Genomic DNA, 17,505 nt, shown 5'->3' on the forward strand with positions numbered 1-17,505 from the left:
TTCCGCCTTCCAGATTTCCAGATCATCCTACGAAAATTCACCAAAGAATAATTAAATAATATGTATCTTGGTACTAGTGCGTAAGTAAAAGATTTTCCAGTTTTTTTTTATATTGTCCTAGCAGTGTGAGGGAAAACATACATCAAAATTATCTATGTCTTCGACGAATTTTATGCCATTCTACAGCAATGCAAGCTTCAGAGCAACATACGTTGATTCACCCTTGTTAACCATTGGCATATCTTCTAGAACATTTACTTGCCAATTACCCTTCCGCTTGGTTTCCATTTCTGTGCCATGTACCACTTCGTGAACCACTTTAAACCTAGGTACCTCCAAGAAGAGTTATTTTTTTTGTATTTAGGATACTTACAACCTAGGTACCTGCAAATTATTTACTTGCCAATTACCCTTACCATATGGGGGATGTTTCTAGAAAATAGCAAGTTGATTTTTTTTTGAATTGGATATTTTTGTATTTAGGATACTTACAACTTTCAATTTGTGGTTGTGGTAGAGATTAGACTCTTTAAGCCTTTTATTTTTTCTTCCTTCAAAGAAATCCATAAACTTATTTGCTTCCACATCGTTCAAACTGCTATAGTCTAGATTGTTTTCTTCATCTATTTCTTGGTGAGGTACTTCAACAGGATCAATGACGTGGACTTTATTCGTGTATCTGTCGAGCATATATACGGCGTAATGGCTATTCTTCAACATTATTAAGAATATCTGCGAACAAAGAAGTTTTTTTCGTTATTTAACAATATATGAATGAATTTGATGAAACACATATTTTGATTGTGTCTTGGAGAGAACGCTTTTTACCATATTTGCTGTTAAGAGCTTCTTCTGCTGTTTTTCGCTCAGGTACATGGGAATCAATTTTTCCTTCTGGTCAAGCAATTCCATTTTAAAGTTAGCAACACCTTGATTGGGATTATCTATTTTCAGTATATGCTGCACCAAAAAGAAATAAACTGTTATCAACATGAAACTTGCAAATTTAGAAGGATGTCCATGCTTTTTTAAAATTTACCTCTGCAAAACACGGGCCTAATATTAGTCTGTCTTCATCACTATCTTGTGCAGGCTGTTTGCTCTCCCATATATATGCTATTTCATTCAGCACCCTCTTTTCAAAGCGACCTCTAAGGAGTCCTGGTGTTGGTCCAAATGCTGCCTTCAGATGCGCTCCAGTTAAAATTGTTTCTGACTATCCATACCTCCGCTTATATAGATTTTTGTTGTGAAAAGGAAAAAAGGAATTATTGATGCGGAGCGGAATATGAAAAGTATCTTGAGGTATTATTTTGCATTCATGAGTAAAACATGTCACTTTTTGAATTCATTTTGCCATTTGTCGCTCATGATTAGTTGCAGGAGCTTGATTGTGTCGTCTGTGTGCTCAAAGCGTGGTGCTTCATGCTTTGGATACGTCACGCTGCTTTGTTGTTTGCCCTTATGTTTGCTCATCGTCTCTGACAGAGCAGCAAAAATTAATGGTCATTGTTTCTATGCTAGAAAATATATGTCAAACTGTCTGGTCATAGATTGTGAGCGTGCACTGCTCCGGAAAAGTCATCTCACCTTCCTTGCGAGAAAAAAGATTTGAATTCATTGGCCTGAATTGTTGAATTGTTGCAGGCAGCTGGTGCCACTTTACTTGATTAGTTTTACTGAATGTCGCTGTGAATAGGAACTCTGGTTTCCATTCGTCATCCACCTCAGTATACTGCAGACATGATATCCGAATACTTACTACTTTCATGGAAACTTTGATTCTCGAAGAAATTTAAAAAAATCTATTGTTAACTTACACGGAGTTCGTCATCATCCTTCTCTAGTGATTAGCCGTTCGAGTATTTTGCAAATTGCACCATGAATTGTCCACATTGCACATCCTTTTGTTTTGGTGTGTTAACTCTTCTAGGCCTGGCTGCCAATTGTCCCCAATTAGGTCCATCATGGGCTTTTAGTGCTACTTCCCCGTAGTGCCGCCTGAGCAGTACATACATCCTTTCAATCCGTGATTTCGTTTTTCTCTCAATGTGAAGGAGAGTAATGATACCGTGTTACCAACAGAGAGATAACAAGTCTTAAGACCCACATACCAGTTCTTTACAGCTTCTATGCTGATGTCTCCATGTCTTCTTAATACACTTCTTGTAATCTAGTGAGTCCAGAATGTCAAGTCTATTCTCATACTTGTTAAGGACATACAACATGTGGTGTGAAGTGGTGTTGTGAGGTATCATGATCTGCATTGAGTCACACAAAGAGAGTCAAAATGTCACGACAACATGCGGGCTTAAGGAGAACAATAACTTATGTGAGGTGGTATTACCAGCTTCTTATCTAGAAGGTTTATTCCTTTCATGGTTGCTTCAAACTGTTGTAGTGAATCATCCTCGTTGAATTCTTTTAGCCCTCCATCTTCATATTCGAGGCCGGGTACAAGCTGCAAGAAAAAAGAAGTATTCGTTTAACCAAACATTTTTTCTATCGATTGTGTGATTGAAGTGCATTCATGGAACAGGGTTCTACGGACATTAGCAAATTCTGCTGTCAGTATAGCTTTATCACTTGTATTGTACCATTTCTGTTCTGTCCATTCTTCGAACAATGCATTACACATGGTCGCCTCCATTTGCCCCTTTCCTCCTTTCTGGAGCTGGTCCAGCATGATTTGTCCAATAATACATTCTTCACAAACTGCGCTTTTATACAAGTTTGCACTGCAACAGCAAAAAAGTTTACACAAAAAAATAGAGTCAATGCTTACATAGGTTCGCTTGTTTTTCTTTTTTAAGGTCACAGAGGCTACTTACTTTCTGCATTCCTTCTGCCCTTCGTTGCTCATTAGGTAGTCATGAATAGCTTTGGCTTTGTCCATGTGAATGAAGTGTTGATGCTCAAATGTAGGAATGTTAGTTACATCGTAGACCTTGGTTGACCGCTTTAACGGCCTCTTGATAGATATTATGTTTGCCGTCGTGATCTCAGATGACTGACGTGCTGACGTATCTGGGGAATCCGACTGCAACCTTGCCAGGCGCTCATACGCTTTGTCCATCACTAACGTTGTTTTGAAATGTTGAAAATCCATTTGTCCTTTAACTACAAGCTCATTGTAGGTGTCTACTTGAGCCGGTGACACGCTCTCAAGAAAGAGTGTCACTTCTTCTTCAGAGGCTAGCGTTTTTGGACGTAAGAACTCCAAAGACTCGCCTGTGCATGATGTGCTTCTTACTGCTCGGTTTCTCTCCACTGTTCTCTTCACGCCTTTGCTTGTTTCTCTAGGAACAGAAATCGCAGCATCGCGTTTGCGCTCGTCAATTATCCTCTGTTCATATATCTTTATATTCTCTTTGCTTGGGCCGGGAGGTCGATCTGATTTTATTGGAGGATCCTTCCGTTCATGCTCCCACTGCAAATCTTGACTGTCGTCCTTGCGTTCATCTTCACTGTCTTCTAACACTTCAACTGCTTGTGTATCTCGAGCGCTCGTATCAATTTCCTCGGCAAATTGAGGAATTTCTACTTCAACCATGTCGCATTGTACTTCTTTCATTTCTTCATCTTCAATTACAACCTTATGTTTCAACATATCTATCCGACAAGAACAAAGAGACAAGAATTGTTAGCCTTTGCTTGTAGAAAATACATCTTAGAACATAATTAGTTTTTTTTGAAAGACGAACCTCTCGTACAGTTTAGCAATACTAAGTTTGCATTGCTGATGTGCTCGCTCAATAAATGATACATAATTCTCTTCCTCAACTCAGGGGCTTGTTCTTCAGTCAATGACATGGTTGTTCCTTCTTCGGAATAGTGCTTGACGTTCATGTACATGTAAAACGCACTGTCCAGCCTGCGAGTTGGGACAATTATTCGTTACTATTGCGCGCTCCCCTTGGTATGAAAATACTTTATATGTTTTCATGTAAAACTGCCTCAACAACGAGCTATTTTTAGGACCACAAGAATTAAATGTTACTCCATCCTCCGTCCCAAAATAAGTGGAAGTGACTCAAAAGTGGCTCAACTATGTACTAAAGTTAGTGCAAAGTTGAGTCACTTATTATGGGATGGAGGCCATAGATTAAACATAAAGAACAAGGATGTTAGTAGTGTTTACGTGTCTGGTCCCTGAAGTGGCACATGCACATCGAACTCCTTGAAATGGTCAATGTTACTTGGAGAAAGTTGAATCTTTGATCCTATTTCTCTCCAAAACTTCTTGAATTTTCTTGCTACAACACTCAAGAATTTTTTTGCCTCACTATAATCCTTTATAGAGTCAAGCAGCTCGAAGCGCTGTTTTTTCATATTGACTGATATGGCCACAAAGTGGCCGATAGTCTTCTGATTCACGAACCCCCCTAAAGCAGTTGGCAAAAGAAACTGCAAAAAGAAAAATATTGAAACATAAACATTTGTAACATAAACGTAAACATTTGTAGTCATTCTCAGATATGGTAGTTTGTTCAGTTTACCATCTCATAATCTTGCAGATCCTCTCCTACTTCGATATCAAAAAACCTCATAAGCTGCTTGGGTATAACTCTTTCTCTAATTTTATTGTCATCGTAGTCTCTAAAGTTCAAGGGATCTTTGTCATCAGCACCGTGTATTGAATGCTGTTTGTTTTGTAATGCGTACAAATAAAGAATTTTGTCAGTCCACATGTGCACAGGATGATATTCATTTTACTTAAAACATGAAATTGTGCCGTGGTTTTTACTTACAGTGTTGTGTAGCGTTAGGATCTTCCTCTGTGAGCCCTTGAATTCATTTTGTAGCATCAGTAACAAAGGCTCGATGTTTGTACTGTGCACCGCATTACCAATTTGGAAGCTTCTGAAAGCGTTTCCGATGTTGGTAGTCACGTCACACGTTATTATGAAATCACCATTTCTGCAACATATATATATATGTATATGTATATATATACAAAGATACATACAGATGAAGGATATATTAGTTAACAGGTAAAAAACATTGAAATAAATTATTCTGTGGAAGTAACATACTTTTCTTCGTCCGTCCATTCCCTGCGACATACAACGTTGAATATTTTCCCGATGAATTCTTTCGTGGGCTCAGTATCTATGCTGCCTGAAGAGGACAAGATTACAGATTTAATTGGCATCGTAGAAGTTGATACTTTGTTTTATGCTATTAGAGGTGTTCTATACCTTGTATTTCTTTCGTCACTTTCGTGTCTTGCTGTGTCATGAGGTGCCTCAACTTGTGCATGTGTCATCTCTGTAAGCTCTGAAGATTTGTCCTGCGCACTTTCGATTGCACTATCGTTTTTGTCGAGAACACTCTGAAGATTTGCTTCAATATGTATATGCGTGGGATCTTCTTCATCCACTTCCTGTGTTATAAACTACATGTGTAATTAAATCAAAGTAAAACTGCAAATATTTAATTTCGTATAATCAGCTTGTGGAATACCACCTCTTGTGATGTTGTCACCGTTGCCGTGTCCTGCGGTCCTGTTGTTTGGTTCGTTTTGTTGACCTCTTCGGTAATTTTGAGAAGAGCTTCGCCTTGTAATCTTACTTCGTGCTCCTTGTCTACTGAACTTACTTGTTCAGTTTTTTCCAAATCTCGTTGTTTGTCTCTGGTGAAAGGGCTGCTGCCTTGCTGTTCTGTGACGATCGTTCCTTTTTCCTGTTTTTGTGAACCAAAAAATGTAAATATCAATGGATATTTAATTTTTGAAAAATTGGATTGAGGAATACCGCATCTTTGGTTGTTGTCGCCGGTGCCGCCTCCTGATATCCTGTTGTTTGTTGCTCTTCTTTATCATGCGGCTGTTCAAAGAAAGAGTTAATTTTAAATACCAGTGATAGATACATCTTTATTGATGTGTGAATGTTTTCGTAGTGATATGTTTTGTTTGTTGACCTCTTCTGATTGTTCACCTATGACTAAGACGTCAGTACTATCATTTGTTTCAAGCTGTTGTTCAAACTAAAAATAAATCATTAGGGACTGTATTTTCTTCTTTGTGCACTAATTATAATTCTTTTAAAAGAAATTATTAGGAACTGTAATTCTTGGCTGGTATTGTTCACCTTTACAGTGAATTTGACATGAGCTGCGCCTTGAAATCTTCCTTCTTCCTCCTCGTCTACTGAACTTCCTGATCCTATTTTTTCCAAGTATTGTTCTTGGTCTCCGGTGATAGGACTGCCTTTGCTGTTCTACGACGATGCTTTCTTTTTCCTGCTTTTTATGAACAAAAAATGTAAATAACAATGGAACTAAAGGATGAGACGATAGGGTCATTAGAGACACCGAGCCTAATATTCAGATTATGCTCAGCGAGAGGAAAATTACTCTTAAAGGATGGCGACTTGTTGACATAAAGCTTCCTGAGCCTATTAGGAACTAAAGTATGTGTACAACAACATCGGTCCCCGTTTTGTTTCTTACTTTTTGGATACCATTTTTGATTTATTTTTTAAAGAAAACTTCATTTGGAACATACGATCTTTTATAACTAGTGTCGCGCCGCCGGAGGCGCCATCTGCACGCGGGAACGACGAAAAAGGGAGGAACGCCAAAAAATGCGCTGCGACCTAGGACCCCCTTCAATATTTATATGAATGCTAACCGAGCCGAAAACGAGCTAGTGTCGTGCCGTCGGAGGCGCCGTCTGCACGCGGGAACGACGAAAAAGGGAGGAACGACGAAAAAGTAATGAACCGTGCCTTTAATTTTTGATGAACCGTGCATCTATTTTATTCATGGGGCGTGCCTCTATTATGAGTGCTTCTAAATTTTGATGAACCATGCCTCTAAATTTTGATGAACCGTGCCTCTATTTATTCATTAGACGTGCCTCTATTATCCGTGTCTCTATTTATTCATGGGCGTGCTTCTAAAGATTAATGAACCGTGCCTTTATTTATTCATGCGGCGTGGCCTTGAAATAATTTTGATATGTAAATCTTGGATTATATCCTTAATTTGATAGTTTTATGTTGTACAGGCTAGTTTAAAATTAAAATTTGATCGTGTTGAAAGCTCTCACAAGTAACTTTTCCTGAAATCTCAATTTTTCGGAAATATAATGGAAGAAACGAAAAGGAAAACAAGGAAAACACGAAACAAGGCTGAACTGAAAACACAAAAAGTTCAAAGGATTAGTTAAAAAATGTCTAAAACCGAAAACGGAATCGGGCTCCATGGGTGACGCGCGCGCGCCAATTAGTTGCTCCCAACAAAACCTCTAAGCTTATTGGACGGCGCTCTATGCAGGCCATACCGTCCAAACAAACCCAGTGGCCCATCGCGTGCGGAAGCGAGCTGGAAGTAAGTCCAGGCCGCCGCTTTGGCACAACGCTTTCAGGCCCAGGCCCAAACCACTCTTCTTCCCTGCACCGCAGGGCGCGAGACGCGAGACGGCGGGGAAAACGCAGCGGAAATCCCCCCGCCCCCCTCTCCACCGCGCTTGCATTTCCCGCTCGGAAATTCCCCCAAATAATTTCATCTCCCTCCCATCCCATTCCCCTATCCGCTCCCACCTCCCGGAGAACCCCGCTTCTCCCGCCCGGACGGAGAGCCACCTCGAATCGAATCCCGGCCACCGCGATGCAGCCGCGGCGGCAGCAGCAGTCCATCCTCTCCTTCCTCCACCCGCGCCAGAGCCCGGGGCAGGAGGCGCTCGGCGCCGGCGCGACCCCCGAGAGGCCCCCGCGCCCTCCCGCCCCGTCGTCGGTCGACGGCATCATGGAGAGGCTCGTGCGGCCGCCGTCGCAGGGGAGGTACGTGCGTGCGTACTGACGCGACCGACGCAGCTCCCGCCGTCCTAGGGTTTTGTCTGGGTTTGGGCGTCGTTTCATTGGGCCAGCTAGCTGCCGCAGTATCTAGCTAACGGTTCCGCGCGCGCATTTCTTAGGTGGTTGCCCGCTTGATAGTGAGTGCCGATTCGGTCGATTTAGTTGGATAGCTGTTCGAATGGCTTGAACTCAAATTCTGGCGTGGCTTCATTTGTTGTGGTGGCGCTATTGTGTGGCCAGTAGCAGCAGAGATGAGATGAATGCGAGTTTGCAGTTGCGCTGTTTTTTGACGGGCTTAGCTCTTTTGACTGCGCCTGGTGTTTGGCCACTGCATGTGTTGTGCCTGATAGTTTACGGCCCGCATTGTCATCCTCAGTTAGTCAGTTTGTTTTTGCTATTGCATTGTCCTCATCAGTCGCCATGCTGGCCGTGTTAAATCCGTTTCTCTTAACTTCAATGTTCTTGCTGTCTGTGTCTATAGGCTGTTGGATGGTGATTTATGTGATCTATCTATGTTTTAATTCACATGTTTGTAGTTTTTGAGCATGGATAGATGATGCACCATAAAGTAAACTTAAGATTGGGCTGTTCCATACAATCAAAAGGAAGAATCTGGGCTAATATGCATTATCAGCGATTGCCGATTCGTATTTTGCATGTGGTTCACTCTATCTACATTGCAACTAGCCTTAAGGTTATTGGAGTTACTGTGCTAATTGTCCTAAACTTTAGCGCAAGCTTGGATTGCTGTAATAGACTATGGATTGTTTGGATTGAATGTATTTGTCTCTGTGTTATTGGCATATGCCAGGTGTATGTTCTTGCCTTATTGGTCCATAGTGTCTTGTTTGTTGGTTTGCATCAGCATAGTTTGCGCTCAATTTGGAAAACACTGTCTTGTTTCTTTGATTTGCCATCACAATGATGCTCTCTGTGCTTGTCACAGAAACAAAGATGCTGCCCAGATTAGAAATGCTGAGAGAGCCTTACCTGGTAAAAATGAAGATACCTCAAATGAGCGCTCAAGTGCAGTATTCCCTGTACCGTACAACGGCAACTATAGCAGAGGAACTATGCTATTTGCAGAACATAGCATGGATACCACTCCGCCACAGGAGCCGTTGAAGTTCACCGCAAGGTCTTCCACAGATGAATTTGTTAGAGCAAGCACACTGTTCCCTGAACTTGGTTCAGATCAAACTCCGCTTCATGTGTGTCCGAAGAAGTTATCATCAGAGCGCCCAAACAATCAGTATGCTCAAGATAATTCAGTTTTTGAAGCATTTGATGTACAAACTCCGTCCCAGGAACCCTTGAAGAGAATCTTTTCTGGCCCTTTTCATGGAGCAGATACACCTTTATCAGAGTATCGTTCATATCCAATTCCTTTGCAGCATCCATCGAAGAAGTTGTCACTGGGCTCTTCTAGTGGTGAATACGTTAGAGCAGTGACACCGCTTAGACTTGATTCGAATGATACCCCTACAGTGAAACACTCAAAGAAGCTATTCTCTGGGTCTTCAGACCATTCGTACATTAAAGCAACTAATTTGTTTGCGGAATTCGATTCAAATGGAACTCCGCTGCAGAACCACTCGAATAAGTTCTCAGTATCTATGAATGGTATTGGAGCACCTGCTACACTGTTTCCGGAACTTGATTCTGTTCTTCTAAAACCAGAAACTCCAGTGACACGAGCAGCGGCTCCTCGTGGGAAGAGAGTTCAACAGGATCAATGCATGACTGCCAATAACAGCCACTCTCCTTTGTGGGGTTCAAATAAGAAGGTGAAATCAGCTCATTGTTCTCCAGCTGGGAAGATGGTTAATGATGAAATGGCTGAAAGTGCACGTAGTAAATTTGAATGGCTGAATCCTTTGAATATCAGGGATGCAAATAAAAGGCGACCAGGTGACCCACTTTATGACAAGAGAACTCTTTTTATTCCACCTGATGCACTGAGAAAGATGTCAACATCTCAAAAGCAATACTGGACTATTAAGTGCAAATTTATGGATGTTCTCCTCTTCTTCAAAGTGGTAAATGCCATCATCATTGACTCATACACTGCATATGTGCAGTATACTATACTATCTGCAAGATTATCACGTGAAAGATTACTGCAATGCTAACCAGTATCTCTCATACCTTGGTGTCATACTGAGCTATTGCCTAACCCTATTATTATGAACTAGATGCATTTTGCTCATGGGACTACTGCACAATTCTTTGTTTACTGGTCATCCTTAAACAGTTTTACCCAATTACTCCATGCATGTTGAAATATGCATCAGAAGTTAGACATTTATGAATGATGTTTGTTCTGGTTAATAATCCAAAATGTTATTTGCTTTTTTATTTTGGGTTCCTTCATTTGTTCTTATCCTCTCAGACTGCTTACACCTCACTGTTTTGAATGCTGCTTTGATCCCTCTCCTAGACTCCCATGACCTCCAAAATTATCTAAGTCGACCAGTTCTTTTCTGGTACTTGAGATATATAACCCACAGAAATATTTTTCCTGTATGTGTAGGGGAAATTTTACGAGCTGTATGAAGTTGATGCTGAGATCGGTCAAAAGGAACTTGATTGGAAAATGACTATTAGTGGGGTGGGAAAATGCCGACAGGTACCCAAAGTCATAACTAGACGATTCCTATTTTGCCACTGGAATGCTTGGTTCTGACATCTGAATGTCTGCTGTACTGACCCTGCTAAATTATACTCCTTCCGTCCCAAAATTCTTGTCTTAAGTTTGTCTAGAAATGGATGTATCTAAATACTAAAATGTGACTAGATACATTCATATCTAGACAAATCTAAGACAAGAATTTTCGGATGGAGGGAGTACATCATTTCCTGTACTACCCATGGTTACTTGTTGCTTGAGTAATAAGTACTCCCTCCGTCCCAAAATAAGTGTCTTAATCTTAGTACAACTTTGTACTAGCTCTAGTATAAAGTTGAGACAGTTATTTTGGGACAGAGGGAGTATCATTCATTTGCCAGATCATTTGTCCTATAATATTATGCGTACGCTATATTATTTGTACTGGTATTTAGACAATACTCTCGGTAATGTAGTTCTATTGGCATTTTGGAGATGATTGGCTAAATTGTATTTTTCATATTTTGCCAGCCACTATAGTAGCACTTCATGCTTTGTTTCAACTAATGCTTTTGTAGTAAACACTCAGGAAGAGAAGAGAGTTTTATACAGCCTTTTAGTAGCTTTATTATCACATTGTGGTACATGAGACTGACTTGTTCATCTTATGTGAAGGTTGGTATTTCAGAGAGTGGGATTGACAATGCTGTTGAAAAGCTTTTAGCTCGGGGGTAAACTTCTTCGTCTCCTTATGCCTTGCTCATTTTCAGCATTTTGATCTTAACATTATCTTGAACATCAGCAAGTTGATGCTCAGTTCTTCCGGTTGGTATTGACAGGCCATATGTTTGTTTCTATCGGTATTGTTGTTGATTATAATATGAGAAAGGTACTCAAGATTGATTCCTTATTGGTTTCTGTGCCAGTGTAGTTGTGGAAAAAAAAAACTATAATCAGCTGCACAATGCATTTAGTTTCCTTCTGAAAGCTATATGAGTACTCCCTCCATTTCTGTATACAAGGCCACTTTGTTTTTTGTCCAACTTTGACTTATAATTTTGGTCAACAAAACATGGGTTATATGTCATAAGAAAATATACCACCCGGAAGTTCTTTCCAGTGTGCATCTAATGACATACTCCCTCCGTTCCTAAATATAAGACCTTTTAGAAATTTTACTATGGACTACATACAAAGCAAAATGAATGAATTTATACTTTAAAATATGTCTATGTACATCCGTATGTAGTTTATAGTGCAATATCTAAAAGGTCTTATATTTAGGAACGGAGGGAGTACTTTTTGTGGCATATAACTCAATTTTGTTGGTAAAATTAACGGTGGAAGTTAGGCATAAAAATATGAAGTGGCCTTGTATACTGAAATGGAGGGAGTATATGATATGATTTTGTGATGTGACACATCCATTATGGTACTGTATATAAATTACTTCCGCTCTATTTTATTTCTTTTGGTGGTTTGATTGCTCATCTATCTAGCATTTCCCTCCAGATATAAAGTTGGAAGGATAGAACAAATGGAATCTGCAGCACAGGCGAAAGTTAGAGGACCAAATTCAGTAAGTTTTCCACTCCCATTCCTTTTTGGATGCCCTTACAGATGTGTTTAGTTAACACTTTGAAACTTTGACCACTAATATGTTATATACTCAATGGTATTTTGATTAATCTTGTGCAAATGTTATTACTAGATTGTCATAAAAAAACTTAGAGGTCAGTACAGTTTTAAGAACTTACATTGACATGTGACTGCAAAACTAATGGGTTGTGAAGTACACACATTGGACACTCTCATGGTCTAAAACATGTAGTAGAATTGAATCAAGGTAGTAGGTACATAACCTGTGGTGTGTGCAGCAGCACTTGAATGCATATATTAAATATGTACCCCAACATCTCCGTTGACTGATGCATAAAGCTTGCCCTTTCAAGTTACAAGAGATTGATTGTATATAAGTGTGACATTTTTTCTTACTTCTGCAAGGTTATCGAAAGAAAGTTAGCTCATGTATCCACTCCGTCAACTGCAGCTGACAGCAACATAGGTCCTGATGCTGTTCATCTTCTTGCATTGAAAGAGGTTTGCTTTTGCTAACAAAGCAATACATTGCATTTGGATGATATGATTTGGTATAATGTTTTGTATGTTCATCTGACACACATGAGAAGGCACGATACTAACACACAAGCTAACCATCTGATAATAGAAATAACGCTATTTCCTCAAAAGGCAGGAAAGAACTACAACCTCGTGGCCGTTGGACACAATAACCAAATAAATTTACATAGAAACATAGTGATAAATCTAAATCTGGTTGGTCACTATGTATAAATATGTAAAATATTGTGGCAAGGATGTAGAAATGTTAAATGTATGGAACTTGCTGAAGACAATCTTGATACTTAATTGATCTATTGTTTTATTCACTAATAAAATGTCATTTTCAGTATCCCTGTGAGCCATGTAGTGTTATGTATCCTAGTTTTTACCTAGTCAGTTTTGTCCTGCAATTTGTTCATAAATTCTGTAATTCATCTTGAATTAGTTTATGAACATTTTTCATAGGTGATGTTGATCTAATGTAGCCTGTCCTCTTTTTTTTTTTTTTTTTTTGAATTTTCAGGTTACTCTAGCTTCTAATGGTTCTCGGGTCTATGGATTTGCTTTTCTAGATTATGCTGCCCTTAAAATCTGGGTTGGTTCACTTCAAGATGATGATTCGTCTGCAGCTTTGGGGGCTTTGCTGGTGCAGGTAGGCTCTTTGCTGTAGCGATTTATTTGCTTTGGTTCAACAGATCAGAAGTGATCATTCATCAGTATACTTTTTCAGGTTGCCCCGAGGGAGATAATCCATGAATTCTCAGGTCAGTACATCTTTTATCTTGTAATCTTGATGTATATAAGAACTAATATTTGTTTTCTTTTGTCAGGCCTCTCAAGAGAAAGTCGTAAATCAATGATAAAATATGCCTCAGCAGGTAAAGCGTCGTAATCTTTTGCTCTTTTAGTTACTATTTTCATCTGGTTTCTCTATTAAACATCTTTCTTCTAACTGCAGGCTCTGTGAAAATGCAATTGACCCCACTACCTGGGACAGATTTCTCTGACGCTTCACAAATTCAAATGCTAGTACATTCTAAAGGATACTTTAAAGCATCAACAGATTCTTGGTCATCTGCATTGGATTATTTGGAGAATCGAGATGCAGTTATCTGTGCACTTGGTGGACTTATTGGTCATTTGACTAGACTTATGGTATACTTATGTTAATCCAACTCTCTCTCTCTTTGAGTGCCTATGTTGCACACTTTTAAGATTTATCAATCAGTTATGCCATTGCAACATTTTCCTTTTCAGCAAAACTTACAAATATTGCTTCAGAACACTATCATTAGAGTATTAGACATCGTTTTCCAGTTTCCTAGATACAGCTAATTACTATGTGTTTTTTTTAATATATAAAACCTTTTCATTTTCTATGCTAACCACATCAACTTTACAAATTATATGTGCAAAGGTGTTCTAGTTATAAACAAGTACTCCCTCCGTCTCAAAATAAGTGTCTTAAGCTTAGTATAACTTTGTACTAGAGCTAGTACAAAGTTGAGACAGTTATTTTGGGACGGAGGGAGTATTACGTAAAAAATTGCTTGCACAAATCATAGAGTAAATGATGTGCTTGCCTTTCTTTTTTTATTTGCCTGGGAAACGATTGTTTTCATAAGACTGCCTGTTCACGTTCTGATAAGCTACAATCTGAAAACAGCTAGACGATGCTCTAAAAAATGGGGAAGTCTTACCTTACAATGTGTACCAAACTTGTTTGAGGATGGATGGTCAGACTCTTGTGAACCTGGAAATTTTCAGCAATAACTTTGATGGTGGCTCATCAGGTAGGAGTGTACCTTCTACCTATTTTTTGCTCTACTTATTTTGCAGCCTGCTGTAACAATTTCCTAATATATCCAAACATATACACACACATAAACTTTGTATGATCTTTATTTTGTTTTAGGTACTCTCTACAAGCACCTCAATCACTGCATAACCGCATCTGGTAAGCGGCTTTTAAGAAGATGGATATGCCATCCACTAAAAGATGTCGATGCTATAAATAGAAGGCTTGATATTGTTGAGGGTTTCATTCAACATTGTGGGGTAGGCTCTATCACACTTGAGCATCTCCGTAAAATTCCTGACCTTGAGAGGTTACTTGGACGAGTCAGATCCACTATTGGGCTAACATCAGCTGTTCTCTTGCCCTTTGTTGGAGATAAAATATTAAAGCGACGGGTTAGTGGTTGTTCTTTCCTTTTTCAGTCCCAGTTTCTTAAGCTTATTGCAGCTTAAAACTCTCTTTTGTATGGATTAGATTCAATGAATGAGATGCCCATTTTTTTGCAAATTATGAAGTTTGCCTTCTTTCTTATATCTATGCTACTGGCTAATGACATACAATTTTCTGCATTTTCCAGATTAAAACGTTTGGCATGCTTATCAAGGGCCTCCGGGTTGGAATTGACTTATTAAGCGCCTTACGTAAAGATGACCATGGCATCCCAGCCCTGTCAAAATCAGTTGATATTCCAACCCTGAGCTCTCTTGATGAATTAGTTCATCAATTTGAAGAGGCTATACGGAATGACTTTGAACAGTTCCAGGTATGAATATGTTGGGAATTTCTTTGGACGCTGTCAATCTAAGAAGCGGTTGTTACTTTTTCTAGTATTTGCTCTCCGTGTTTCGGATATCCACAGTACTGATCTTGTGTGTTTTGACAGGATCATGATATCAAAGATGATGATGCTATTACCTTGGCTATTTTAGTGGAGCTTTTTGTTGGAAAAGCTTCTGAATGGTCTTTGGTAATCAATGCCATCAGTACTGTTGATGTCCTTAGGTCCTTTGCATCAATGGCATTGTCGTCATTTGGCACCATGTGCAGACCCCGTATTCTGTTGAAAGACAAATCGCCTATACTTCGGATGAAGGGTCTATGGCATCCCTATGCTTTTGCAGAAAGTGGAACTGGGCTTGTACCAAATGATTTGTCTCTCGGTCAGGATTTATCGGGTCATAATCGCTTTGCATTGTTGTTGACTGGTCCAAATATGGGAGGAAAATCTACAATAATGCGTGCCACCTGCTTGGCAATTGTACTTGCCCAGGTACGTATTACTAAATCTGGTTATACCCTTTTGCTTGTTAACTCTTGTGCTCCCTATTTTGGATATATAAATGGAATTTCTTCTTGTCTGCAGCTTGGCTGTTATGTCCCCTGCATATCATGCGAATTGACCCTTGCAGACTCCATCTTCACACGACTAGGTGCAACGGATCGGATTATGTCTGGAGAAAGTAAGTGATCAGTGTAGCAAATCCTATCCCCCCGCCCCTCCCACACACACACACACAAAAAAGCTCCACTGAGTATGGGAACAATCCTATTGCCTTTGGCGCAAAATAGGCGTTAAAAATGGATAAGGTCTTTATATGGGTTGTCCTACAACTGGATCTGGTCAGACGTTGGTTTATTTTTATTTTTTCTGCATAAATATTGGTCCCCAGTAAAATGATAATTGTATAGTCAAATACGTGTTTGCACGTAAATTATATAGCTATTTTCACATGATATATCTGTTTAGTAAATCCATTGGGTCTCAATAGGGAACTTGTAAAGCACTTATCATTTTATTTGGCTGTATCATGAATCGTGAACTGGATATGAGATGACAACGACCCTAGCTTGGATTGTTACAACATTACTTGCGGTCTTGCAGGTACCTTTCTTGTCGAATGTAGTGAGACCGCATCTGTTCTTCAGAATGCAACAGAGGATTCTCTTGTCTTGCTTGATGAGCTTGGCAGAGGAACTAGCACATTTGACGGATATGCGATTGCATATGCTGTAAGTCTTCCTTCAAGCCATTACATCACCACGCTTGCCATATCCTTCCTTCAGCATGCCTTCATGGTAGATGCAGTTACCGTGGCCTTTAAGGTCATGTGCTGCGTGGTACACTGTCTGTACAAGTAAGCAACTTGATAGGACAGTTGGAAAACCGATCAATTTCGTACGTTCAACATGGCATACTTAATGTGTGCTTTCTCACTGTTTTCACAGTACTCGTCGTGTCCATTATCTGACAAACATTTCGTGCTTCTGATAACTGTATTTGTCGTCAGGTATTCCGGCACCTTGTGGAGCAGGTGCGATGCCGTCTGCTCTTCGCCACGCACTACCACCCTCTCACGAAGGAATTCGCCTCCCACCCCCACGTGAGCCTCCAGCACATGGCCTGCATGCTGAGGCCAAGGAGCGGCGGCAATGGCGAGATGGAGCTCACCTTCCTATACCGGCTTGCGTCAGGCTCCTCCCCGGAGAGCTACGGCCTGCAGGTCGCCACGATGGCGGGGATCCCAAAGTCCATAGTGGAGAAGGCGGCGGTCGCGGGCGAGATGATGAAGTCGAGGATCGCGGGGAACTTCAGGTCGAGCGAAGGGCGAGCGGAGTTCTCCACCCTCCACGAGGACTGGCTGCAGACGATCCTGGCCATCGGCGGCGTCAAGGACGCGCACCTGGACGAGGACACCTTGGACACGATGTTCTGTGTCGCCCAGGAGCTCAAGTCTCATTTCAGGAAAGAAGGAAAGTGAGTACTGAGGAGTTGCCACCAGTAATTATGTGTGGCATCATTAGATGTAGCTAGTCTGCAGGAGGAAGATGAGCTCCGAGAAAATCACCGCTAACCACTACGTAGTAATCATCAGTGTTTTAATCCGTCCGAGTTGACGGCCTTATATATATATATATATATATATATATATATATATATATATATATATATATTCACCTCTGGTTTGTAATCACGCAAGCCCACCTGGGCCTGAGTTCGTCTGAACTGTCAAAAAGTTCATCCCGTAGTTTGTTATCTCATGCACATTCCTAGTGATTACTCCCTCCGTTTCTAAATATAAGTTTTTTAAGGGATTTCACTAGGTGTTTACATATGAAACAAAATAAATGAATCTACACTCTAAAATATGTCTATATACATCCGTATGTAGTTTAAT

At 40.1% G+C, this 17,505-nt stretch overlaps 2 protein-coding genes across 2 annotated transcripts; one reads left to right on the forward strand and one right to left on the reverse strand.

The window, feature by feature from the left end:
- Window positions 1–154: 154 nt before the first annotated feature.
- Window positions 155–8,878, reverse strand: LOC123442968. The gene is made up of 19 exons (XM_045119164.1): window positions 8,793–8,878; window positions 6,093–6,243; window positions 5,757–5,828; window positions 5,470–5,685; window positions 5,202–5,386; window positions 5,037–5,121; window positions 4,752–4,920; window positions 4,500–4,643; window positions 4,142–4,407; window positions 3,705–3,874; window positions 2,832–3,612; window positions 2,552–2,738; window positions 2,348–2,461; window positions 2,115–2,261; window positions 1,591–2,001; window positions 1,040–1,481; window positions 829–960; window positions 493–732; window positions 155–333 (listed from the first exon to the last, which is right to left on the reverse strand). Exons 5-15 carry the CDS (start codon window positions 5,260–5,262, stop codon window positions 1,966–1,968), a joined length of 2,160 nt encoding a protein of 719 aa, XP_044975099.1. The 5' UTR covers window positions 5,263–5,386; window positions 5,470–5,685; window positions 5,757–5,828; window positions 6,093–6,243; window positions 8,793–8,878; the 3' UTR covers window positions 155–333; window positions 493–732; window positions 829–960; window positions 1,040–1,481; window positions 1,591–1,965.
- LOC123442967 (DNA mismatch repair protein MSH7) lies at window positions 7,429–17,298 on the forward strand. Its single transcript, XM_045119163.1, has 17 exons — window positions 7,429–7,787; window positions 8,749–9,841; window positions 10,336–10,431; window positions 11,086–11,141; window positions 11,923–11,989; window positions 12,415–12,510; window positions 13,055–13,183; window positions 13,262–13,295; window positions 13,362–13,409; window positions 13,490–13,686; window positions 14,198–14,324; window positions 14,447–14,724; window positions 14,907–15,092; window positions 15,213–15,599; window positions 15,693–15,789; window positions 16,212–16,339; window positions 16,618–17,298. Exons 1-17 carry the CDS (start codon window positions 7,615–7,617, stop codon window positions 17,086–17,088), a joined length of 3,663 nt encoding a protein of 1,220 aa, XP_044975098.1. The 5' UTR covers window positions 7,429–7,614; the 3' UTR covers window positions 17,089–17,298.
- The last annotated feature ends 207 nt before the right edge of the window (window positions 17,299–17,505 follow it).

This window comes from Hordeum vulgare, chromosome 3H (assembly GCF_904849725.1).
Source record: "Hordeum vulgare subsp. vulgare chromosome 3H, MorexV3_pseudomolecules_assembly, whole genome shotgun sequence".
Classification (NCBI taxonomy): Eukaryota; Viridiplantae; Streptophyta; class Magnoliopsida; order Poales; family Poaceae; genus Hordeum; species Hordeum vulgare.